The following is a 27103-nucleotide window of genomic DNA, read 5'->3' on the forward strand; positions in this document are numbered from 1 at the left end:
AGTGACTGAACATGACGGACCTCTGGGCTGATGAAAATAGCATGATTAACTAGGGGCATAAGTCACAATGGAGGGTGGAGTTTGCCCCCAGGAGGAGGTGCTAAGTCAATTTGATGCTCTGCGTGTCATCTCAGACTTTCCGATGCAAGTATAGTTGTGCCTGTCATCTTGACTTCCTTGAGGGCTATTGCAGTTAAACTTATAATTCCTATTATTTGATAGGTGTAACTATCAGCATTGCTGGAAAAGCTGTTTTCAGTAAGCACCGTACTGGAGCAGACTGTAGAAAACCAAGCAGATGTGTCAGAATTCCTAAGTACCTTAGCCTCTTAAAGCAAGATTAGAAGACTTGAAAGGTGTTCTGTGTGAAAATATCTGAGGGATAGGGAGAAAGAATTTGTGGGATATATTATAAAACCTCACCGTATAAACCTCAACTTTTATCTTCATGTTGAGTTTTTGGGACTTGCTTGAAATCTCTTCTACATAAACTTCCTCTTTATATCCAATCTAAACCTCTGCTGTTTAAGTTTCAACCCGTTACCGCTTGTCCTATCACTACAGTCTCTAATGAATAGTCCCTCACCAGCATCCCTGCAGGCCCCCTTCAGATACTGGAAGGCTGCTCTGAGGTCTCCACACAGCCTTCTCTTCTCCAGGCTGAACAGCCCCAACTTTCTCAGCCTGTCTTCATACAGGAGGTGCACCAGTCCCCTGATCAACCTCGTGGCCTTCCTCTGGAATTGTTCTAACATGCTGGCTCATGTTAATTTTCTCATCGACCAACACCCCCAAGTCCTTCTCCTCAGGGCTGCTCTGAATCTCTTCGCTGCCCAACCTGTAGCTGTGCCTGGGATTGCTCTGACCCAGGTGTAGGACCTTGCACTTGGCATGGTTAAACTTCATGAGGTTGGCATCAGCCCACCTCACAAGCACGTTAAGGTCCCTCTGGATGGCATTCCTTCCCTCCAGTGTATCAACCAACCCACACAGCTTGGTGTCATCAGCAAACTTGCTGAGGGCACACTCAATCCCGCTGTCCATGTCAGCGACAAAGATGTTGAACAAGACCGGTCCCAGCACCAATCCCTGAGGGACACCACTCGTTACTGGTCTCCAGCCGAACATCAGAGATCAGAGTTGACAGAAATTTCTTCCCTTCACAAAAGGACCTTGTAAATTTCTTGCATACCTTTTTACAAAATGGGCACAAATCAACAAAGCTTTTCACCTAATCTTGTTCTCTGCTTTCTGAGAACAAAATCCTTTAAACTCACAATATGCCTGACATTTACCTGTTTGCTTATATGATTCAGAGGTTATAAAGTTGGGAGTTTTTTTAATTTACTTTGAAGGTGGATACTCTACAATCATCTCGTGTACTTATCTCCTGAGCATCTGCTTGGAAAATAAAACAGCGTGCCATTCTGACATCCAAGAAAGAGCTATTAAAAGTCTGTTGCTATGTTTAAATGCCTACACTCAGTTGCTATAGCAATAAAAATATCAAAAATTATGTACGAACTGCATAGTGCATTACCAGCCCTTTCTGGGACAGGAAGATTGTGGGACTGAGAATATGACAAAGGTGCCAGCATATTAGAGTGTGGAGCTGCCACGGATTTCCAGGTGGCCTGTGCTGTTATTTGTGTGCAAAATGCAAAATGTGTCCAACTGTATAAATCCCAGAGTGGCTGTGTCAAAAGGGAAATTTGGATCTCTTCTAATTCTTTTTTTTTCTTCATTACTTGTGTAACAATCCAATACTTTGAGCATCTTCCCATTTGTCTGCAGGAGAAGTTGCTGAAAACATTGACCTTTCTTTAAATTCTTCCAGTCCCATAATATCATGTGTGAAAATCAGCATACAGAATGCATTGGACTGTGTAGATTTCCTCTCTGTAACAACAGTCATACCGAAATGCCCTTGTTGCTGAGGCAGCTATGGGACACCTGTCAAAAGGGAAAGAAATAGTAGCTAATGAATTCCTTAATATCTCTCTGGGGCTCAAAGCCTTGAACGTTGGATTGCTTCTTGAAGAGAGCAGGAAAATTAACTTCCTTCATAAAATATAGCAAGTAATGGAAGGCATGTTATTTTGGCAGCTATAAGTTTTCTTACAGAATTGAGTTGTTACTTCAAGCATCTCTATGCCTTAGTCTGTCTCCTACTGAGTAACAAGTTAGGGAAAAAGAACTGGAAAAAATATAACCTTCTTTGAAAGCAATATAACTGTTCTGTTCTCTTTATTCCTAATTGCTTGAAGAATCCTCAGGATTCAAATGAGATTGGCTCATGCTACATAGCAGTGTACTGTTCAGTTTGAATGTGGTAATGCAGAACAATCACATAATTACTGCAAGTGCTTTACTTTAACATATGCTTTGAATTCTGATGGAGACGTCTGGTATCAAGACTGTATCAGTTGTAGAAATACCTTTTTTTTTTCCAGGTAGTTATCAGTGCTCTAGCTCAAGGGTCATTATGCTGGTAAACATATAGATGAGGTGATTCTTAGAGGCACTATGGTACTCTAGTAGTCTGAGGGCACACCTAAATCTTCTAATATTTCTAAGTATTTTTGGGCTACTTTATTTTTGTAAAAGGTCTGAATGAACTACTACAACTTGGGTTAGGGTTAGGGTTAGAGTTTTTCTTAAAACAAGAGTTGTGATGTTACATAGTAGCACCCCTCTCATTTCTACTACAAAGTAGCTTGTATTTGCAACGTAATTACAGTATTTTTATGCAATAAATTTTGAGTATTTTGGAATTAAATTTTAATGTTTCAATTTTGCTTTTAACTTTTTAGGATTTACACATTTTATAGCATTATAGCTGCACATGTAGAAGCTGTGTCTTTCGCAGCCTCTGTGTGGATTCTTTGTTTACTTTCCTTCTTGACTGTTCTGTGTGAGGTACTGGAAAATCACTTTCCAAATGGGTTTATTCTGAATAGGATTGAGTGTGGTTTTGGTTTGGTTGTTTGGGGTTTTCTAACAGATCTCATGGAGCAGTCCAAATGTTAGATCCATAAATATTTATTGGTAGTTGTTTGTTAAAATTTTCTTAGAATTCCAATTATCTCTTAGGTCAAGCTCTGGAGATGCTCTTGTGGTTACATACAGTGTGCCTGTAAAATTATCAAATCTGTGCTTCATTTACAATGTTGTAACTTTTACTGTTTACAATATGTAGTTATATGAATAACCAGATTGGGGAGGGGAAGAAGACAGGGGGAGGAGATGTGTGAAAATTACCAACTGCAGCTTTTATGTTTCATTAAACTGTCAGGTACCTGAAATGCAGAAACCTGATTTTCCTTAGAACTGTCCTCACCAAAATTGTTATGACATCAATTTATTCTATATTTCAAAGATATTCTATACAGTCTCTGTTTCTGATGCTGTACCTCTGGACTTGCATCTGTCATGGAAATGCAAACTGACTGATACATGCCACAACCTGGGGTCAGCTTTTGGTGAAACTGGTCACCAACTTCAAAAACCATTGCAGTGCAGGAGTTGAAGAGGGAGAACTGAAGAGATAACATAGCTACATAAGCTTTTTTCAAAGAATAAAGAATTATATGGCTATTGCTTTAGAGACACATTTCCCATTATGTATTGTCCACTAGCCTTCTTTAAGTGTTAGCTATTTATTTATTCTTTCCAAAATCTATTTTTGGTCTTGTTCTCCTTGGAATAAAAATTATGCTGTTACTCTGGTTATCAGCCAACTATCCTTTCCCCTTCTTCCCTGCCCTCCCTTCATTCCCTCTCAGTAGCCTTTGAACTTATCCAACTTGTTGAATTTGGCAGGAGAGGATCTCAAAAGTATTAGATTCCTACAAGTGAATATCAGTGGTCTGGTAAAAAAGGAGAGACCCAGCTTCATGTTGCTAAAGGAGAAAGGCTCCACTGTGAGCTGATATTATCATTGATTCTGCTTGATCTGCCAGCTGGCAGCCTGGCATGTATGAAGTTTAAAACCAGTCACAGCAAATGCTCTCTTGTCCCTCCAGACTGTCAGGAGACTAGGAGACAAGTGAGCTTGTTATGAAGGAGATAAGATATAGAATCAGTAAAATCAAACACTTTAAGAGCAGGTTCTGTTAGCTCAGCTGCTTAGAAAGAGCTTGATTCTTAATGTAGAGAGACATAGGTTATAAAAGTGTCTGTTTATGCACTGATAACTTTATTTTGGAAAACTTTTGCACATGTCTTTGAAACATATTGTGAAAGCTACATCATGTGGTTTCACGCTGATTTCTAATAGTTAGTGGCAGTCCATATGTTTGACTTCTTGCAAAGCAGTGCAGAGTTTAGGTTGTAAAATAGATCCTCATCTATTTTCCATGAAGGCTGCAGTGCCTAAAGGGGAAAGATCAGAGGTTTCTGCAGTCATTTGGAACAGGCTGTAGCCTCTACTCAGTGTGCTCTTCAGACATGTCAGTCCTGCTCATGGGAATGGTGTTAGTGGACAGGTTCTTCCCACAGTAAATAAATGTCACCTGTCCAGGTAGAGGCAGCCGTTCTGATTAGACTTCCCTTATGCAACAGATGTTTTGAAGTTCAGCCAGGGGGAATACAGTAATAGGAGACAGCAGCCCTCATCTGCTTTATGGTCGTTTGAAGAAGGCAGCTGAGGCTCAAGAATCTTTTCACTGAAGATTTCCTTGCATCTGAAATTGTTTCTCCATTAATGATGTCCCTTTATGCATATAAGAGGTCAGTATGCAAGCTCGAAGGTTCATGAAACTGCAGGAGTTGCACATCAGGGAGACTGCTCACTTGCACCTGCTCCTTTAGGTGCCCTTTTAGTCATCTGTCATATATGTAGTTTTTTTCTTGAAAATATACAGGAAAATACTGGACTTGTTCTCTGAAGATTACTCAGAGTAATAGATCAGGTTTATGGATCACATCCAGGTTTATAAATCAGATCATGTGTACCCCCATGATTTCATGGCTTTTAAAAAACATTGGAAAAAACAGAAACACTATTCAGATGCTCACAAACCCAAAGAGACATACTAAACCAAAGTGCTGCTTCATAAACAAATTTTAATTAAATTGTTCATTAAAATGGTATAAAAATTCTAGATGAGAAAATATGGAAAACTAAGAAAATAATTATATAACATCTATTTCTGTGTTAGTGCACAATTGAGGCCAACAATGATAGCTTACTGTCTGTGAAAATGTTAATCCTTTGCAGTTCCAGATCAGAAACTTAAGTTAATGAGCTGGAAGATAAAAATCATTGGATTGCCTAACTTGTAACAAAAAGCTATATTTTTTTTCCATAACTTTCAAACATAATTCCCACTGAGTTCAGTGCTCCACCTAGATGGATGTAGAGGGATGGAAGTTACATCATAAATCTCAGTTGTAACTATGTATTCTTGCTAACTGGAAGTGCGGTATGGCTTTGGTATGTGACATGTAGTTTAGAAATGCAGAAGAACGAACAGTTATTGTTCAATAATGTGATGAGTTTTACCATGGAGAATTTAATAATTAGGACCTATCCTGAAGCAGTATTTCACAATATCAACATCTGATAAACAGTTCAAGGTGAAGAAGTAAGATACAGTGGCTGATTTTACTTAAGAGCATTGGGGAGAGATCATTGCTTCTTCACAGTGATAAATCTTAGCTGCATTAGAGACTGTTTATTAGGAAAATCTGGAGAATAGTGTGGCTAGTATTTTGAATGTTCTATGGCTCTTAAATAGGTCTTCAGAAAAACAGAATAACAAGCCTCCAAAAAATCTCAGCTTTCCCAAAATATTTGCAGGATATAGTGAAAGATGTGCTGTTTTACAGTGAAAGCATACACTGAAGAACCAAATCTCCTGAATAGTTCAGAACTGAATGCTTACATCCCTTGTTTTCTTAAACACACTGTTCTAGTATTTCCTACTGCATTTGCGCTAAGAAATAATGATTTAAATTGATGACATTTCAATGTTCTGCTCAGCTTTACAGACTGAGTAATGTATGAATGCAAACCATATTGAGCATGGGTTCAATATACTAACCTCCCTAAGCAATGTTAATGCATCTTAGTGTTAAAAATATGTAGCTTTGTGGAAGTCAATTGAGCAAATAACTCTGCCAGCCTTTGCAGGGTAAATTGACTAGAAAATTTTTGTGACTTACTAGTGCCTGATTTTTAGCTTGATATAGTTGCAGAAATACAAAATAAGACAAAGTATGAACCAAATCAATACCATTACTCCACTGCTGCAAAAATTGAAGAAGGAATACTAAAAGCGGTAATACTGTGTAATTGGTTACTTTGTCATTAAATATTCATGAAGCCCTGCTGTACAATGTTCAGTTAAGGTATTGGTTGCAATTAAAATGAGCTATGTGATTGAAATTTGCTTTTTTGTTTCATCTTAGTTCAAAAGCATGCTTAACATGCATTTAGAAGTGTTTTTTTCTCTCACGTGTATGACAGAAAAGTGCGATACTGTTCACCCAGGTTAGCAAATTAATTGTTATGGAAAGTATTATAGTTGCCGTGTTTGTTTATCTTCTAGATTCTGTTGTTTCTTCAGAAAATCATTTCTGTACTACCTGGATAATGAGAATGTTGGGGGAAAACAAAAAATCATAGCTAGCTCTAAACTTAAGTTTAAATATTTCCTTTACCAAAAAACTGGCATTTTCAGTTAAGTAACTTTATCTTCTTCATTCTGTAAAAATATGCTTTTTTCTTTTTTCCTCTGAGAGGATTAAACCCAAAAGTCTTGAAGGGAACACTTAGAAATTAATTTGTAGGTTGCAACTGAGCACCATGGAAATTAAAATAAATATTGCTCTAACTAAGAAACATTAACAACAACAAAGAAGTTTGTGTTGGAAAAAATCTTTACATGCCTTAGAAACATATTCAGCACAATTTGACATCATCTTATTTACACAGATCAAACAATATAATTGCTATTAATTTATCTTTACATAGATCTTTTTTGCATATGTATAGACATTATATACCTTGTATGTTAAGCTAGTTTGGCAAGCATTAGTTCTTTGTAGTGAGTTATTACATATGATAAGGAAGAAATAAAGGAAAGATGTGAAAAAAAGATTAGTGGAACATACATTTTTTACGAAAAACTAGTAACTGTAGTTGTAGCTTTCTTATTTCTTGCAATTTGTGAGGCAAAACTATCAGCAAGGTGGTTTACTAATAACTGCAGCCTGGGATTTGGATAGAAGACTAATAAAGAGAATTAAGATTTTACTTCTTAAGAATTTAATTTCCTGATCAATAAAAGTAAGAATTAAGAGAAAGATATAAGTGCTCTCGCTTTAGCCCAGTATCCCTTCCCCTGCCCCAAAGTTACTTGGAAAGTAATCTGAAGTAATTTTGGAAAGGGGGTTATCTAAAAAAAGATTAATTGTAGCCCAGTGAAGTTTATCTCCCTGGGCTCCCCCTGTAGTCAGCTGAGAAGAGAGAGGTTCCTCCAGAGTACAATTCAGAGAGCCTAAGTTAAATTCCTAATTTTAGGGTAGGATCATAAGTTGACTTAAAAGCAAACAAAAAACCAAACCAAGAAACCAAGCAGAAAACATAGGGAGACAATGTCCTTAGGCTGAAGTGAACTTCCATGGAAGTTCCCCTTTATACATGTTGTCATGTCTTTCAATGTTTTGAAGGCATGTGGTATTATGATAACTTTTATCAAGGATGATGTACAGAATGGAGTCGGTCTAGGCTGTTTTTCTTCTCTTGTTCCTTCTCCCACAGAGAGCATAAAATTTGGTGTTACTGCTTTGGGTAGAAACACAGAAATCTTAGATAAGTATTTAGCAACTTTATCCAACTGTCATGATTTAAGCCCAGCTGGCAACCCAGAAACCACGCAGCCACTTGCTCACTCCCCCGCCTTCCTCCCCCCTCTCCCAGAGGGATGGGGAGGAGAATCAAAAGAATGTAACTCCCAGGGGTTGAGATAAGAACAGCCCAGTAACTAAGGCATAACACAAACCACTACTGCTACCACCAATAATAATAATGATAAGGTAAATAACAAGGGAAGGGAATACAACCCCTCACCACTTGCCGATAGATACCCAGCCTGACCCAAGCAGTGATCAAGCCCTTCATGGTAACCGTCCCCAGTTTCTATACTGGGCATGACGTGCTGTGGTATGGAATACCTCGTTGGCTAGCTTGGGTCAGGTGTCCTGCCTCTGCTTCCTCCTGGCTTCCTCTCCTCCCTGACAGAGAATGAGACTGAGAAAGTCCTTGGTCAGAGTAAACATTACTGAGCAACAACTAAAAACATCGATGTTATCAGAGCTGTTCCCAGGCTGAAAGTCAAAAACACAGCACTGCACCAGCTACTAAGAAAGAGAAAGAAAATGACTGCTACTGCTGAACCCAGGACACCAGGTATATCCGAACTGGTGAATCTTTGAATGAAACCAGCATTTTCAGTAGACAAGCCAGAGCAAATATCTGCATTTTTCGTAAGGAAAAAAAAATCACTTCCACAGCCTATCAAGTTTTGCTTTCTTTATATCAACTCTGATAACTATACTAGGACTAATGTAAAGCTAGTGTTGCTTCCGTTTAACTGAATTGATAGAGAGATACAAGTAAACAGGAGAAAGTTTCACTATGGATGCCAAAACATACTTTCTAAGGCAAAACTGCAAACGTGAGATTTTCAAGAAGAGTTGAGATGAGACATTAACTTTTGGATGCTGAAAAAACTTTTTGTCTTTTGAAAACTTCAATGACACTTTTTTTTATGTGCCAAAGCAAAAGAAAAGTTATCCATCCCTCTTTGCTTTCCTTGAAGAAATTGTCATCGTAATTCTAGATGAACAAGTTATATTTCGCTCCTACTTTGTAGCAAATGTACATGGATATATTTTGTTTAGATAAACAATTTATTTTTTTTAAGAAAATATACCATATTACATGCTTGATAGCAAAAGCACTGTGTTTGTATCACAGAAGCTTTGAACTTGCAATGATGACTAAAATTTCATAATAATTTCTCTCTGGGCCAAAATCAAGAACTGGAATAAGACCTTTTAAAAAGAAAAAGGCATACCTGTAAAACTGACGATGGAAGCAATCACACATGGTAGACTGAAATTACATACATTTCCCTTATAGTAAATCTCTTGCTTTAATGACATATAAAAAATTATTTTGTGCTTAGTTAAATAGAATTTTTCATAGACTATTTCTTTTTACAGCCAAAAAGAAGAAATTTGCCAAAACTCTAATGGAAGCAAATATTTTTTAAGAAATCAGTGACATAAGGCTATTTTCTATCCTCAGACATAAATTTGCAGTTTCTGTTTTGAGAATGCATGTGCTAAAAAGATCAAGCCCGGCCTTAGCTCATCTATCAGTATTATGTCAGGAGTGCTGCAGTTTTGCTGGACAGATTCTCACCACTGAAAAATTTATACTTTGTGTGCTATAAAGATATAATTCAGCCTGTGTTTGGCCAACCTCAGTTGTAGAGACAGTGAACTTGAACAGTGTATTCTTGTCCAGACAAATTCTGTGTATATACTGTTATTCTATTTTTGTCTGTCCTCTACCACAATACATCTTAAAAGCTTTATCACCAGGATTTGAAAATATTTGTTCTCAGAGTAAAACTTTACTTACTTTCATGTGCTGTTTCATGTGTAGCTACTAGCATGCAATGTGATACATAGCTGAAGCTGTTCTGCAAGGTAACAAGGGCCATACTAGACAACAGACCCCACATATATGGTGAAAGCATGGAAAATTACATCATTTCCTAGAAAATATGATGTTTTGTGTTTCATTATTTGGTTGAAAAAGAAGGTAGTATTGTAGCTCCTTACTAGTCTGTTATCAAGAGATGACATTTTCTTTCCAAAATATTTATACTGGCTATATCCTGAGTAGTCAATTGAAGCTCTTATGATGTCAGTAGGTAAGTATTTTGGCTTTTTATATTTTAGGAATTATTAATCACTTTAAGTACCTTAATGTACAATTATTGTCCTTATATTGAGAAACACTCCCCTTATACCACCCCAAAAGACAGATACTTGCTGCTTTCTAGTAACTTTCTGAGTGAAGGTGATCATGGTATTCAGAGACCATGAATGAATCCTAATAGCTCCTTAAAAATTAGAGTCATCCCTGCTTGGTAACATTGCTATGCTTATCTGTACTACCAGGATTTGATGTTAATAAGCTTTCCTTGCTTGGTTCTGTCCTACAGGCCTTACAACAAGAGGACGAGATGTTGTTAACCCCTAAGGTTAATGACATGATATTTGACTTAGTGTTACAGTGACCCGACACAGGGAAAACTTAAATGCAAATGAAACGTACTTTGAAGAGTCTCTGTCTTCAAAGCCTTTCTATAGCGAGTGAAAGCTTTGATTGTGCTTTGATTGTGATTACTGGAAAAGAAAGTAGATGACTTGCAAAGTTTGATAGACAAGAATTAAATTAAAAGTAATTTAAAAACGAGTTTGCTTTGATCTTGTTTATCTATGATGTTAGAATCTAGCAGTAGCACATGAAAAATTATAATGATATGTATTATGTGTTTGTTATTAAAACAATCTCCTTATGAAGTTTTTCTTATATCACTTGCAGTGTGAAATAACTTTTAGAGTCATAAAATCTGTGGCTGATATATAGTATGTGTAATTTTATGGTTTTTTTCCAGAATTTGAATACCTTAAGGGGGAAGGCTTTCCCCCCTACCTGAGACCAATCATTTACATTTCCTTGCCTACTGAAATCTGATTTTTATACTGACTTGAGCTAGAAAGAAATATTAGAGAAAGAGATACTTCCAGATTCTGTCTCAGAAAGTTTGATTTATTCTTTTTCACTCTCCTGGTATAGACTCTGTGGAAGAAAATCAGTGGGAGCTGCAACAGCATCTTGTAACATTCTCCCACTTTGTATTACTGATTTGAGAATAGATAATTTTCATGTTTTTTCTGAATCATAGAATCATAGAATAGTTAAGGTTGGAAAGGACCTCAAGATCATCTAGTTCCAACCCCCCTGCCATGGGCAGGGACACCTCACACTAAACCATGTGACCCAAGGCTCTGTTCAACCTGGCCTTGAACACTGCCAGCGATGGAGTATTCACAACTTCCTTGAGCAACCCATTCCAGTGCCTCACCACCTTCACAGTAAAGAACTTCATCTTTATATACAATCTAAACTTTCCCTGTTTAAGTTTCAACCTGTTACCCCTTGTATTATCACTACAGTCCCTAATGAACAGTCCTTCCCCAGCATCCTTGTAGGCCCCCTTCAGATACTGGAAGGCTGCTATGAGGTCTCCACGCAGCCTTCTCTTCTCCAGGATGAACAGCCCCAACTTTCTCAGCCTATCTTCATACAGGAGGTGCTCCAGTCCCCTGATCATCCTCATGGCCTTCCTCTGGACTTGTTCCAACAATTCCATGTCCTTTTTATGTTGAGGACACCAGAACTGCACACAATACTCCAAGTGAGGTCTCACGAGAGTAGAGTAGAGGGGCAGGATTACCTCCTTTGACCTCCTGGTCATGCTTCTTTTGATGCAGCCCAGGATACGGTTGCTTTCTGGGCTGTAAGCGCACTCTGAAGCAGGCTCATGTTCATTTTCTCATTGACCAACACCCCCAAGTCCTTCTCCTCAGGGCTGCTCTGAATCTCTTCTCTGCCCAACCTGTAGCTGTGCCTGGAATTGCTCCGACCCAGGTGTAGGACCTTGCACTTGTCATGGTTAAACTTCATGAGGTTGGCATCAGCCCACCTCACAAGTGTGTCAAGGTCCCTCTGGATGGCATTCCTTCCCTCCAGTGTATCAACTGAACGACACAGCTTGGTGTCATCAGCAAACTTGCTGAGAGCACACTCAATCCCACTGTCCATGTCAGCGACAAAGATGACAAACAAGACCGGTCCCAACACTGATCCCTGAGGGACACCACTCATTACTGATCTCCAGACGGACATTGAACCGTTGACAAGTCTTTGAGTGTGACCGTGCAGCCAGTTCTTTATCCACTCAGCCACATGTGAGGCACTGGGAGCAGGAGTGTGGGCAGTACTGTGTAGCTGAGGATATTTGATAGGTAATGGGATGACAAAGGAAGAAAATGGTAGGCTATCACAATAAGCATGAAAAAAGACAGAGAATGGCAATAATCCTTTGTGGTTGAGGGGTGCATAAACTTTTGTGCCAGTTTCTTGATCTTGTAGGAGAAGATGGAGGGAAAGAAGATTCTATACAAGTTTGCACCTGTATCTCCTATTAAATAGTATTGCGATCAAATAGAATTTTCTTCATACAGCTATAAAATTGGGAATATAATTTGGTGTGTCTGTAAGCAAATGTGTGCATGTATATGTAAGACTGCAAAGTTTGAAAAGTGCTGGCTCACTGTCTTTTTTCTATGTGAAATTCAGTACTTCTTGCATTCATCATATGAGAATTCAGCATTCTTGTATGATAAATCTTAAAGAACTGAAAACACTTTCAGTGGCCTGCCACCCAAATAGCCTCTTAAAAACATCTGAAGCTTGTTCATATGCAAGAATCTAAAATGTGACAAACCAGGGAGATGCCAGACATTCTTCAGACTGAGTTGTTTACTTCTTCAGGAAGGCTACTTAAGAAACCACTGTAGTTCCATCCAATGGCAGCAATATCTTAGTCCTGGCTGTGATCTTAGCATGCATTGTCTTGTATTGACTAGAAAAATAGGAAAAACCCAAAACCTTTCTCCAGTACTTTCCTCTCTCTATTGTTCTATCCATCCCTTCAGCATTGGTAATTACTCATAATGGGCATAAAGGTAATTTTTCTTTGTGCAATTTTCTCATAATCAGTTTCTTTCAGAAATAATACCTGCTTCCACCAGAGAACATTAGAACTGCATATGCATAAGCAAACCATTCACTTAATCCCACATGAGGATCATGTTTACATTACTCTAAAACTCTCACTGTTTTCAACCATCTGCAGGTTAGGGCTTTCCAGATTCAGAGATTGTATAATTAATTACCACTGTACCTCTCCTCTGGATGAGTCTAATCTGCTTTCAAACTTTTTACAACTTTCTGTGATAACAAATTTGATTATTTAATTATATACTATTCTGAAGGAGCTTCTTTTGTACTTAAACTATTGCCTTATAACTGCTTTTGGCATCCACATCCTTGTGTACTGAGAAGAATTGTGAGCAAATAATGGCCCACCATCTCCAGCTTGTCTGTAGCTTTCTAAAATGTCTATACTGTTTGCTTTTTCAAGCTGAAGTGATCTAATCTCTTTTTTATGTTGAAACATTTTGCGATTTCTGAAAATTCTTTCTTCTATGTACCTTTTGTATTTGTGTTGTGCTTTTTTTTGAGATATCATTAGAACTCTTGAAAATCTGGGGATAATATGCTCCTAGTTTGTCTTGTTCTCGATTGTTTTTTACTAATTCATAACTTTTGCATTTTGGGCTGCTGCTGAATGCTATTTTCAGAGAACTATTAAAAATTACTTAGATATCTCTCCTGACTGGTAAAACACAATGATGAGCTTTGACTTAGCTAAGTATAGTGTGTGGTTATTTTTCTCCATGTACTTTGATTTGCATTTTTTAGCAATGTATTTCACCTGCCATTTTATCGTTCAGGTGCTCAGTATCCCTCAACTGGCTTTAGATCTTATTATCCCATCTCATCTTTAATCAGCTGTACACACCTCTTTTCCAGATTCTTCATGCCTATGTTGAACACCGCAGTCTATGTGGAAGTGTAATCTCTGCAGCAGAAAGGCAGACTTCCAACTCCTACCCTTTATTTTCTTCTTTAAATTACAAGAGGCCTTTCCCTCTTGTCCTGTGACAGTAGTTTTCTACTATTTGGTACAAAGCTTTGTCAAAACCTCCCTTTGAAAATACATGTTGCCTTTATTAAAATGCTTATCGACTTTTGTAGAGAAGTGTAATGAAATAACAAAGTTTGGAATGCTGTACAGCCCTGTGTTATCATTCTCACATCATCATTGATTTAGTAACAAAATATTAATTTTTATGTAGGACAGTTATCTTAAAGTTAGTAGTTAAAGTCAAGTAGTTAATGTGCAGCTTTTTGTCTAGGCATTTGCTAGAATGTTGTTCATAGGCATACTAAAACCCTAAAACCTTGATTAATAATAAAACTTTCGAATCATTGCTTACTCAGCATTTCTTCTATTTTAAATTATAGACTTATCTGTGTCGTTCCATGGTATTGTTGAAATTACTTGCTATATCTTTTTTTAAGATGCATTTGCTAAATATTTTACCTGGGTTCGTAATTTTTGTTTCATAATTATTAGAATAATTGAATTGCTATAATTCAGTTTTTCAAAATTTAAAATGAATCAGCCATATCCATTACTTCATTATAATTTAAATTTATTCAATATAAGGAAAGACTAAAAAATGGTAAGACAGTAAAACTGTATGCATAAGACTATATGGTTATTGTATTACATATTTCTATACTAATTGTTTGTAAGTAGGCAAATACAGAATACCGTTTTGCCTGATTTTTTATGTATAAGGTTATAAAATGAGCATAATTAGACACACATCACAGTTTCTTAAGTAATGACAATAGCAATATGAAATTCTAACATAGCTGATAAAGTGCTGTGAAGCAGGGCTAAGAAAGATGAGTTCTGATACGTTTAGCTCAGTATCAAGATGTGAATGCTGCTTTGCCCCTACTTGTGTCACCTTGCCTCTCTGCCAGGAGTTATCAAACTTTTAGCAGCTACAGTGGAACAGAACATGTACAACTTCAGTCATTAGCAACTTGAGCTAAACTGACAGTTGTCAACTGAGATGACCAAAAAGCAGGTATGTGCCTTATTTACTTGCTTTTACTGTAGACATAGTGCATTCTTTCAGAGACACAAACTACAACTGGAGTGGTATCTTAAATTTCTATTGCAGATTTTGACCTCTTTCTCTTTTAAAGTCTCTTATATGAGTAACTCTGCTCTTTTTACCCCCTTCTCACCTCTTCCATTTCCATTTTAGGTTTTGAGGGCAAAATTGTAAACCCTAGGAAATAAAACGTAAATCCCAAAGTCATTCTCTGATTTAAGCTCACCTTGTTGTTAGGGGCTCCTTGTGCCCAACACAAATAAAACCATAATAAATGTGAAGGTTTTTTAGATGTTGATGAGATTAGATTTTGCATAAAGCTGGTATGTCGGGTTTTAGATCAACTCCTGGATATAATCAGCTATGGAATGGTGTTGGCTAAATAGATTTATGGATACCATAATGTGGGCTGCTTGCAAAAGGGTTTGTCTGACAAAGCTCACTAAATCTTATTAATGACTATGGTTTAAATCAGTGCTGTGGTTGCATTATGAAATATCTGTCTAAAGAATGCAAATGAATATTTCAATGTGTAAGATGTAAGAATAGCTACATCATGAGCATGCCTAATGGAACAATTTCTGTGCTAACACACTATTTCTGCATGATGTGTGAAGTCTGGAGTATTTATTTTACCTGAGTCTTAATTGCTGCATCATCCTGTCTGATAGAATACCTATGCAACCTTCACATTATTAAATCAAATACTTTTTGTTTGTTTCACCTCAAAATTAGCACAGTTAGCAGGAGTGCACACTGCCGGCTCATGTTCATTTTCTCATCGACCAGCTTACCCCCTATCTCCCTTTGGGTAATACTCAAATGAACAATCATCCTTTGTATGATTAATTTAATATATGTTTTAATTATTATGATGTGTTCCTGAAGATAGACAGTGATAAGATAAATTGTTGTAGTTGCTGGCTTTTAAGTTGTTCCTGTTTCCAGCAAGAGATTAAACTACATTACAAAATCCTATTGCTTATGCACAGTTCTACATCTAGCTAGCAAAGGGAAGAGGTATACATGATGGCTTTTGCTACTTCACAGACAGCTAAGCCTGCAGAATCAATGTGTAATTGAGGGATAAAGTTGGACTGTTTCTAGCAAAAGCAGTAATTCTTGTGGTCTAAGATATAGCATCCCTGTATACAAGCTGGGACACCACAGTCTACCAGATCAGTGGAAAAAGCAATTGAATAATTGGATTCAAATAATATACTTCATTCATACTACTTGGCATGTACTGGCCAAGTGCAAGGTCCTACACCTGGGTCGGAGCAATTCCAGGCACAGCTACAGGCTGGGCAGAGAAGAGATTCAGAGCAGCCCTGCAGAGAAGGACTTGGGGGTGTTGGTCAACAAGAAACTTAACATGAGCTGGCTTCAGTGTGGGCTCACGGCCCAGAAAGCAACCGTATCCTGGGCTGTAGCAAAAGGAGCGTGACCAGCAGGTCGAAGGATGTGATCCTGCCCCTCTACTCTGCTCTCATGAGACCTCACTTGGAGTATTGTGTGCAGTTCTGGTGTCCTCAACATAAAAAGGACATGGAACTGTTGGAACAAGTCCAGAGGAGGCCACGAGGATGATCAGGGGACTGGAGCACCTCCTGTATGAAGACAGGCTGAGAAAGTTGGGGCTGTTCATCCTGGAGAAGAGAAGGCTGCGTGGAGACCTCATAGCAGCCTTCCAGTATCTGAAGGGGGCCTACAAGGATGCTGGGGAAGGACTGTTCATTAGGGACTGTAGTGATAATACAAGGGGTAACAGGTTGAAACTTAAACAGGGGAAGTTTAGATTGGATATAAGGAGGAAGTTCTTTACTGTGAGGGTGGTGAGGTACTGGAATGGGTTACCCAAGGAAGTTGTGAATGCTCCATTCCTGGCAGTGTTCAAGGCCAGGTTGAACAGAGCCTCGGGTGACATGGTTTAGTGTGAGGTGTCGCTGCCCATGGCAGGGGGATTGTAACTAGATGATCTTAAGGTCCTTTTCAACCCTAACTATTCTATGATTCTATGTTTGTCATCAGATATGGCTTACCACATTGGGCACCCAGGATGTTGATAAACTTGAACAAAACCAGGGAAAGCTGCTATGTCAAGAGGCACATGTTCTGTGAGGGGATGCTGAGGTAATGAACTGATACTGCTTACCCTGTAGATGGACTCAGGCACTTTACAGAAGTGCATGCCAGGGGAATGAGACAGTGATCATAAAGTACAAGGTATGTTCTGACCAGACATAAGGGTGGTGGTGGTGGAGATTGCTGTGTGTGTAATTGAACACTGGATCAGATCTACCATAAATTCTGCAATTTCTGTCCCTGGAAGTTTTCAAGTTCCAACTGGATAAAGTCTAAAGCAACTTAGTCTAGTTTCTTCAGTGCTGACCCTATGTCAAGGAGGAGGTTGGTCCAAATGTCCTTCAAACTTGAAGAATTCCGTGAGTCTGGAAATTGAGCCTTCAACCTGGCCATTATACAGTAACATGAAAGATACTGTAGTCAAATAATCAGTCAGCAGTCAAAATCCGTACAATGGCTGAGTATTTCGATAAGTTGATAGTACAGTTATTCCTTCTGTGGCGTACAGCGGTATTTAGAAAAGATCCTCAGTGGAATTGAATTCATAATTCTTTTTTTCACAAAAAAGAGATGAGTCTTTCATGCTGTTTTGAGTGTATTGATTTTGCAATGCAAATAAAAACATACATCTGTCCCTAAAGTAAGCAAATGTGAATCTGATTTTGCCCAGGAAGCACAAAAGGAGAATAAAATACTTGCCTTGCTGCTTTGCTACTTATCTATGCAAGATGGAAAGCTGACTATAATCCGCTTGCTTTAAAGACCACAACTGCATTTTAGAATCCTAAAGAAAGCTATTTATTGTGCCCTCTGGGGTTACACTTTGTGACTGGGAAATAAAGAATTTTGATTAATTTTTTCATTTGGAAATTTTTTTGCTTGACTAGCAACAAGACTCTTGGATCACTGAGCAATAATTCTGCCCTAATTGCCTTCAACTTATTTGTGTTTCTAAGTTAGGCTTTTGGTACTCATTTTTTCCTAATTATATAAAGTTGATATCCAGTGATCCTGGAAAAGAGAACAGTTTATAGAATGTTTTTATGTAAAAATTACATTTGAAAATTTTACTTTGAGTAATAACCTGAAGGTTTTTCTTAAACAAGAATGAATTGGTACTGAAGGATACACATTTCCCCTCCTCCCACCCTGATCTTGCGTCTCCCCTCCCCACAAGCCAATTTATTCTCTTTTTATATTAAATAAGGATATAGTCAAGTGGCAAATAGAGATAATATCATCTCAAACTCCCAATTCTGCCTAAATGATAGACAAAAATAAATGTGTAACTAGAATGTGATGTATAATGTATGCAGTGCAGACAGTAGAAACATTGGTTTCTCCGAATCTGTGAGGAGTAGAAGAAACCCAAATGACTCTGTGTTACTTAGTGTGTGATGCTCATTTGGGCAAAAGTATGTTTTGTGGTAGTACTGTCTCCTGATATTCTTAATACTACTGTCAGTAGCAATTTCATTTGGGTGATTTATCAGTGCCCAGGTATTTTGTGACTGTAACAATTGGTCCAGTCTCCTAAACAAATTCACTTGTTTCTTTCAAATAGTAAGTTGATCAAATAGTAAGTTGGAGGAGGAAGAGAGTAACATTTTTACTCAAAAATTTACGATTTTCTTCTATTTTAAGGTCACTGCCTTTCTGTTGTTAAGACAATAACTTTTTTCCAGATACTTTCTAGTTCTAGATTCCTTTTTGAACTACCCTTCTGAGTAACACTCCATATATTGTTCTCCCACTATTATCTTCACACTTTCTTATGTGCTGTTCCTTTTGTTTAGAAATCCTTATTCTCCATGCCAAATATCCACCCACTCCCATATTCTCATTTTCCCTTTAAATTGCATTTCCTTAACGTCTATCAAAAATAATCTTTAAGTTAAGAAACATCAACTCTGCCTTGGGTTCTGACACTCTTTCGATTGTCAAATTTGCTACTGCAGGCTGAGTACTTCAACTTGTTCTGCTGTTCTTGTCATTCTCGGTGAATGGAAAAAAAATGAGGTCAGTAAGAAGTAGGATGAGTTAAAATTTTTGTTTGCAAGGTAACAGAACATACAGAAACATGTATCTGAATCACAGATTGAAGGTGTTTTTCACCTGGGTGGTGATTTGTGCTTTGAAGGGGGAATGTGATTGGGGCTTTTTTTACACAAAACAAGGGAAAGAATTGTTGAAATGGTAAAACCGAATTTATTTAGGAATGATTAGTTGGAATTTAAAATGCAGGAGGCATACCTAAAAACTCTTGGATGATAAGGTCTGTTAGGCAGCTGTGACTATTTCATGACCTAGTCTGGTATATGGCATGCTTGTGCAAAGGTTTGTTATGTGCTTTGGAAGATGGTTTCCTGTGAGGTAGAGGATCTACTGTAATTAAAATTTAAACTGGTTCAGGTTTGGAGAGCTTTCACTAGGGATTTGAGCATAAACCTTCAGTAAGCTCAGTGAAAAAAGGTATAGCTTTCTCTGGTATATTTTGAAAGATTGAACATATGGCTTTGTATTTACTTCAGCTTCTACTTCCTGAAGAAGCTTCCTTGCTTTTGGCTAAGAAATATGCATGAGTATTTGGAGAGCAATAAAAGAACAAAGCAGTAGATAGCAAACAAAGAAAAAAAAAGGAAAGCATAGAGATAGGTGCATAGTTTTCTCTTTTGTCACAGAGCCACAGAGTCCTTGGCCATATTAGTTCTCTGCTCTGGAGATTATGTCTTAAAAGTGACCCTGGAAACAGCTCCCAACTAAATTGATGTACCGTTAGTTCATGCTGGATGCAAACCATTGAATGAGAAGGAACAGATGAGTAAAAGTCTTCAGGAATCCCTGAGAAAGTGACACCTTCCTTTGGTTCTTTTTCCACAGCTGTCCTGTTGTCTCCAGCACAGGGATGTGGGGATTGCCAGGTTCTTGCAATGGCATGACTGGAAAGGAGCCTGTGCTCTAAAAGCCTTGCAAATCTGTTCTTTCCACACAAGAGCTGCATTGAGTATCTTAGGCACATACTTAAACAGACAAAATTGCATTATTGGAGTTCTGTCTCAAGCTGATTAGTTCAAAGAAAAAACCCAGAATGAATAAAAACTATAACTTTTTTTTTATGAACTTGTGTACTATTTTTAAAACCTTGTTTTCATGGGGAAGAAATGCTACTTATAACTTAATTTCCTTAAATTCTTTTTAGTGCTAAACAAAAACTGGAACTAAAGACTTGCATCCAACCCAGAATAATTTATAGAGGTTTGATTCATGAAATATTAACTCCTAATTGCCCCAGAAACAAAGTGGAATCAGGAAACTTTCAGGCTGCCAAAAATACAGTTATCTTAAAAGAAAAAAAGTGGTATTTTCTTCCACATCTTTATTGTCAGGGTGGTGAGGCTGTGGATGCCCACTCCCTGGAAGTGCCCAGGGTCACACTGGACTTGGAGAAACTGGTCTAGTGGAAGGTGTCCCTGACCATGGCAGGGGGGCTGGAACTGGATGAGCTTTAAGATCTCTTTCAGTCCTAACCATTCTATGGTTTTACTTTGTACAGTTGTATGTATGTAACTCAGATTATTACAGTTATCACAGAGAAGCCTTTTATTAGTCCTGGGGCTATGACTTTTGTGTTTTGGTAAACTGACTGAAGCAACATCTTATTATCTTGGAAGCTTAAATATCTAATATGAGAAACCGTTCTCAAATTAGATGCAGTAGGAAACAATGTTTTCTGTGTTGGAGACAATAAAGAGTATTCAAATTTCCATGTAGTATCTCTCATCATATAGGCCAAAAATGTAGATGAGTTAGATTTAGTTGTGGTTTTGTTTTTATTTTTTGCTTTTTTTTTTCCTTTTCCAGTGACTGTATCTGTTATATCAAAATTTTCAGGTCCTCCTGCAAAATCTTAAAGGTTTTCTATTAAGATATTCTGGATCTGTTTGTTTGTGTTGTTGTATTGTTGTAGGTTTAGAATTTTTTTGACGTAGCTAATGAATGCCAACAATTTTTTTTTGTTCATTTATCTTAAATTCTGTAACTGTGCTTTGTGTCTGAAAACTTATTTTATGGTACAAATGCACTAAAGACCCTGTTTTGCTCATGCTTGGTTTGGGTGAAGTAAGTTTAGCAGGGTGTTTTAAGTACTTCAAAGCTGCAAAACAGTTCAAAATCCGGTATGATTTCCATATGCTTTTACAGCTCTACAAAAGCAGTGCAAAATGATACCTTTTTAATACAGTAATGTTTTACAACCACTTTGCAGGACAACAAAGAAAAAAGTTACAAAAAGCAGCTCAGAATTGTGCAGCAGCTGTGTTCATGAGTACGCAACTCCCATTGTTGACAAATGAGAGTTTGTTTACTTGACCCAGTGCAGTATGAGGTCAAGACATATTAATAAAATGCTTTCTTAACTGTTTATTTCCGCTTTTTTTAATATATCCTTGTGACATGGCAGAGCATTTGAGGTTAACTGCCAGGCTACCAGTGGGGATATGGAGTAAAGCACCTTTAAGCTTTTGCTAATGTGGTGCTTGATTGGTGATTCAGAGAGGGTAAGTTAACTGATTATAATTAGCTTTCTCTACTATGGTAAAATGAATTGCATAGAGAACACACTGAAAGCCAAGGGCCTCTAAATACTTTTCCCTTTTATGGAATAGAGCTCCCAGATCACCATTTCCTGGAGACTGTACTCTAAGCCTACAGAGTGGTAAAAGAAAGTTCTCTGTATTCACTGGTCTATATCTGACTATGTATTTGAGCTCATGGGATCATTTTTTTCCTAACTATTTTAAGCAGTAAGTTCACAATAACAGAGCAAAACATTAAGAAGCACTTCATCCTCTTTTCTTTCTTTTTTTTTACTTTTTTTATTACATTGTCTCATCTTAGTGTGGGAATACAGAGAATTTGGTGAATAAGATAGGTAATTTGTTGTTTGGGGTTTTTTATCTCATTTTGTAGGTATATATGGCTTGTGCAGACTAACATTGTAGATCTTTGCCCACATCCACTTTTCTTGTGACATGCGAGTTAATCTCTACAAGTATTTAATTTTAAAAGGTAATTTTGAAGCTCTTGCAATTTCTAAAACATTGGCATTTGGGTGAGGGGAAGATTTAAGCTGATAAATCACTACAAAAATAACATGACATCCTTTGATAGGTTAAAAGTAGGCCAGGCAGTGTTTGATCAATGCCTAATGAAAGAAATAACAGTATCTTGAAATTGTCTAGTGACTAGATGCTCACATGTGCTTATACATCTTGACTGTTTTTAAAGTGCAGATGTATTTTTTTTTGTTTATCCTTCACTGTCTTCAGGGACAGCAATTACAGTTGTTTCAGTTGATTTCTCACTATATTGCATATATTGTTGACATATCATTTCCTTCTTTGACTGAAACATGCTTATGCTTGTGGAAGGGAGATAAAGCTGGCAAAGCTAATGGTACTATGAGTGCAAAGGTTGTTCAGCTGGCAGATGAGCCAGACTTAGAACCTGGATAGTCATGCTCTTTGCACTTTGGTTTAGGGTTCAGTAAGGCTGTAAGCTGTATCTGTAGATAGAGGTAGGAATTTCTGTAGGTTCAAAGGCTGTAGTCCTCCATAATGCTCTACTGAAGAAGTAAAAAATGCACCTTCCAGGAAATGAACTTTCTAAGGACATTTCTTTTTCTTCCCACATTTGTGAGATGCAGATAAGCTCCTCTAATTCTGGTTAGAGTGTTCTCATGAGGCCCCCTTTTCTTATGTTTTGTTTCTCACTGACATTTACTGGGGCTATTTTCATTGCCCAATCAAATAGACCTAAGGTCACTTCAGCAGTGATGGAAGGTCATTTATTCACTAGTGTCTTAAGGATCTATCATTTCTAAACATTCACCTTTCCTACTAGTATCAGAAGACAGTAACTGATTTGGAAAATAGCAAAACTCCTTGCATGGAAAATGCACAGCATGGCACAAGAAGGTGGCTTCATTGAATATCTCCACTTCTATTTACAAAATGTGATGTTCTGGGCTGCATCAAAAGAAGCATGACCAGCAGGTCAAAGGAGGTAATCCTGCCCCTCTACTCTGCTCTCATGAGACCTCACTTGGAGTATTGTGTGCAGTTCTGGTGTCCTCAACATAAAAAGGACATGGAACTGTTGGAACAAGTCCAGAGGAGGCCACGAGGATGATCAGGGGACTGGAGCACCTCCCATATGAAGACAGGCTGAGAAAGTTGGGGCTGTTCAGCCTGGAGAAGAGAAGGCTGCGTGGAGACTTCATAGCAGCCTTCCAATATCTGAAGGGAGCCTACAAGGATGCTGATAAGGGACTATTCATTAGGGACTGTAGTAATAGGACAAGGAGTAATGGGTTAAAACTTAAACAGCAGAAGTTTAGATTGGATCTAAGGAAGAAGTTCTTTACTGTGAAGGTGGTGAGGTACTGGAATGGGTTGCCCAGGGAGGTTGTGAATGCTCCATCCCTGGTGGTGTTCAAGGCCAGCTTGGATGAAGCCTTGGGTGATACGGTTTAGTGTGAGGTGTCCCTGCCCATGGCAGGGGGGTTGGAACTGGATGATCTTAAGGTCCTTTTCAACCCTAACTATTCTATGATTCTATGTTTGTGCTTGTTAAGCACCAGAAAGTCTTGAAGGGATCTGGACTACTGATTTTAAGAACCCTGCACAGTTTAAAAATAAGCTTTTAGATTGAAAAATAGTAATTCATGAGTTATAAATCTTATAGCTTATGAATTGAACAGTGCCCTTATATATTTTGTTGAGATACCACTAACCCTTGCTTTGGCACCATAGAGGACTGCAGCAGTGTGGTCAGCATGTGCAAAGGCAAAATGTGTTTTATGAAGCCTCAGAATATGAATAACTGTATGCAGCCTTTTCGCTGCTCCAGTAGAGTCCTCAGCACTGGGGTTACCTGGAGAGATGTTAGGGGAAAATGGAAAGTCAGAAGAAGAAGTTTTCCTACTGATCAGCACCACAAAGATATGGAGCTTTTTCCTAGTTGCAAGATAGCTCTGTAAGGAAATCAGAGAAAGGTTCTAATTGTGTTACAGATGGACTGAACCCCATCCACTCCATATCTGGGGCTTGTTAAGGTGGCATAAATTCATCTTTCTACTCTCCATTCTCCCTTGGCTGTACTTTCTGTGCTGCATCTCTAAGACAACATAGCTTGGGATTTGTTCCTTTCTATTCTTAGACAAGACTTGATTATTTTCTTTTTCTTTTAAAGTTTTTTTGTTTTGCTTTTGAAATGTGAAAAATGACCTGAAACATGATGGACTTAATAGCTCTTTCTTGTTTCTTTTCCTTTTTTTTTTTTAAGTTTAGCGTGTACTAGGAACTCAGCTAAGCCTAGGAATAAACCACCTTGATGCAATAGCTGATACAGCTTCACACAGGACTGCAAACACTCGTTGGTCATGACTTGAAATAATCCTGATTTTTCAGGCTCAGCATTCATTAAGATTATCAGAACCCTTATAATTTCATAAGGCAAACACTAAGAGGGATTAGATGAACAGCTAAATGTCTATCTTCCCGTTTTTGTTTTTGCTTGAATTTAACTTCTTGCAAACTCTAAAAGCATGTAGGATACCAGGATTTTGTTACAGAGATGAAAAACAAGTCCATATAACTTGTTTTAGCTACCTTGCTTCTTTCTCGTCTTCATTTGTTGTTAATAGTTGGTGATTGTTGTTTGATACAAAAGTACTTAACTGTGGAAACACATAGATGTTTAATGCTACTGCTATCTGCCTCATCTCTATGGGTTTATTAAAACACAGGTAATCATTAATGTCTGTTTTCCATCATATTAGGGCCTTTAAAGATCTTTCTTTAAAGATTAAAAAAAAATAAATCTTTCTATTTGTATAAAGCTTCCTGTAGTCTTATTAAGTAAGAGATGGGTAAAATCATGATACAAACATGAGCTTCCACTTATTGTAGTAGAGCAAGAAATTCATCTGTAACTGGTTCAAAATGTCTACAAAAGCTTGAAACATGCTGTTCCTACATGCTCTGAAAAAGATTATGCTTACTGTTTAAAACTAAGTTTATATGCTGGTCTTCAGGATGATGTCATATATGCTAGATCTTTTCCACAGTCTTTATCAAAGAACTTCAATTAAACAATTTTTTTTCCTGAACACACTAATACTTGTGTAGAGATTATTTTTACAGTCAAAGAGTTCTACACTGAATTTCGTATGAGGTGTCCCTGTATTCCTCTTCTAGTAAAAGAGAAAATTCAGTTTCTAATATAGTGTGAAATAAATCTAATAAAAGCATGGGTCTTAGCTACTTCTGTAGTCCAAAGTTTTCATGCATTCTGCAGGTTTTACAACACCAATTTTTTTCTGTGAAAGGTGAGGTGAAGAACTTGTCACTACTGAGGCTATTTTAGTATTTCCTATGAATGGGTTTTTCTCTTTTTTGTTGATGTTGTTTTATTTGTTTTTAAATCAACGTAAGTATTTTGACAGTTTGGTCAGCTTCAATAAACTGACATGTTCCTGAATACATTCTGAATACATTTCTTTTCCCTTCCCTGAAATCAAAAGGAAAACTCTAGAAGATCAATCTTGCAATGCTGCTAAGTGCCTTGAAATTAAATCATCTCTTCATCTTAACCTTCTTGTTCCATCTATCTTGATTTCCAGAAAAGTAAAAGAATTGAGATTAGTAATCCAGATTTGGGAGAAGATAACATGTTTTGGAAGTTGAACTCTTTGGCATACTATTAAACTTATTATATTATGGTTTGAGTGTATAGCTCCATTCTGTACATACCTGTGAATTAGCTGTAAAGAGAATATAGTTAGCTTTTAATAGTCCAGACAGAAACTGTGCACCAGATTGTCTCTCTTAACAGCGTCGTCTGTCATCTGTAAGCACTACCAAGGAGTCGATTATGAGAGCTGTTCGTTAATTAGCCGGTAGGTGTCATAGTAAGTCTTGTAATGCATAACACTGTAGCTACAAGGTTTAGTATTTAAAATTTCTCATCTCAGACTACTGTACAGGCTTTAATGCTGACAATATCCTTGTGAGGGCAGTAGCCCCATAGAGAATAATAACAAAATTTTCTCATATAGTGGGCAGTGATTTTTATTTCTTCCCCCTTTTTTTTTTCTTTCTTTTTTTATTTGGCCATTACAGCCTTTTTGCCTCTGAAATGTCCGGCACAGCATTATCTTGTGTGCACATGCACACCAAGTCTTTGTACAGTTCACTTAGGCCTTGATCTTGCTTAAAGGAAGAGTGCCACCGTCTGGGTTATCAGTTTTACTCCTTTCTTTGATATCTGAGCTCATGCTCTGTTGCATTAGGACTTTGCTGGTTACTAAAAGGCATATTACACATATCTGGGATGCTATTTCCCTCTTACAGGATTTTTAGAGGTAGTTTGATCACAGGAAAAACAGTCATAGTAACAAAAAAAAAAGAATAATCTGTAAAATAGAGGAAAGAGATGGAAATAGTTTCAAAATTGAAGGTTATCCATTTTGAATGTTTTTACTAAGTTATACTTGACCTTGAAAGCTTTAGCTAATAAACCACAAGATAGCATTTTTAATTTTAAAATTCAATACTGTTTGTTACTGTAAGTGATCTCAGTGAATATAAACAGATTTTATTTGTTTTTTTGGCATCTCACACAGCCTGCAGATCACGAGGCCTCAGCACTAATGCCTTCAGGCTGACTGGAAGCAAATATTCTCAGCAGTGCATGGTCCTGATAGTCCACTTTGCAAGCCACGTGCTTCACACTGCCCACCATGCCAACCTTACCTGAAGACAAGGGACAATCAGAAGAGTCACAACACAACATTTCTCCTTCAGCCAAAGTAAGCATTCTTGCAAAGGTGTTTTCTGACAGTTCTTGGAAACCTGAGTGTGTATTTAGGAATGCATAAAATAAAATCTAATCATTGCTGTGTATTAATATGTTTTGATTAATTGATGAAGCTATGAATGACCTTTCAGTTGATATTCTTAAAATTCTTCAAATATTTTATAGACTGAGGAATGTGAACTGAAGTTGCTCAAGCATTTGTTTATCAAATTGATCTAGAGACTTA

The 27103-nt window shown here is 37.5% G+C and overlaps 1 protein-coding gene across 1 annotated transcript in view; it reads left to right on the forward strand.

Annotated features, from left to right (window-relative positions):
- The window catches only part of IRAG1 (inositol 1,4,5-triphosphate receptor associated 1), a 69573-nt gene that overhangs the window by 4526 nt on the left and 37944 nt on the right, over window positions 1–27103 (forward strand). Inside the window, exon 2 of the mRNA XM_031055056.2 lies at window positions 26684–26869. Coding sequence (XP_030910916.2) covers window positions 26801–26869 — 69 coding nt within the window. The 5' untranslated portion in view covers window positions 26684–26800. The remainder of the gene's footprint in view (window positions 1–26683; window positions 26870–27103) is intronic.

Source organism: Melopsittacus undulatus, chromosome 4 (genome assembly GCF_012275295.1).
Source record: "Melopsittacus undulatus isolate bMelUnd1 chromosome 4, bMelUnd1.mat.Z, whole genome shotgun sequence".
Classification (NCBI taxonomy): Eukaryota; Metazoa; Chordata; class Aves; order Psittaciformes; family Psittaculidae; genus Melopsittacus; species Melopsittacus undulatus.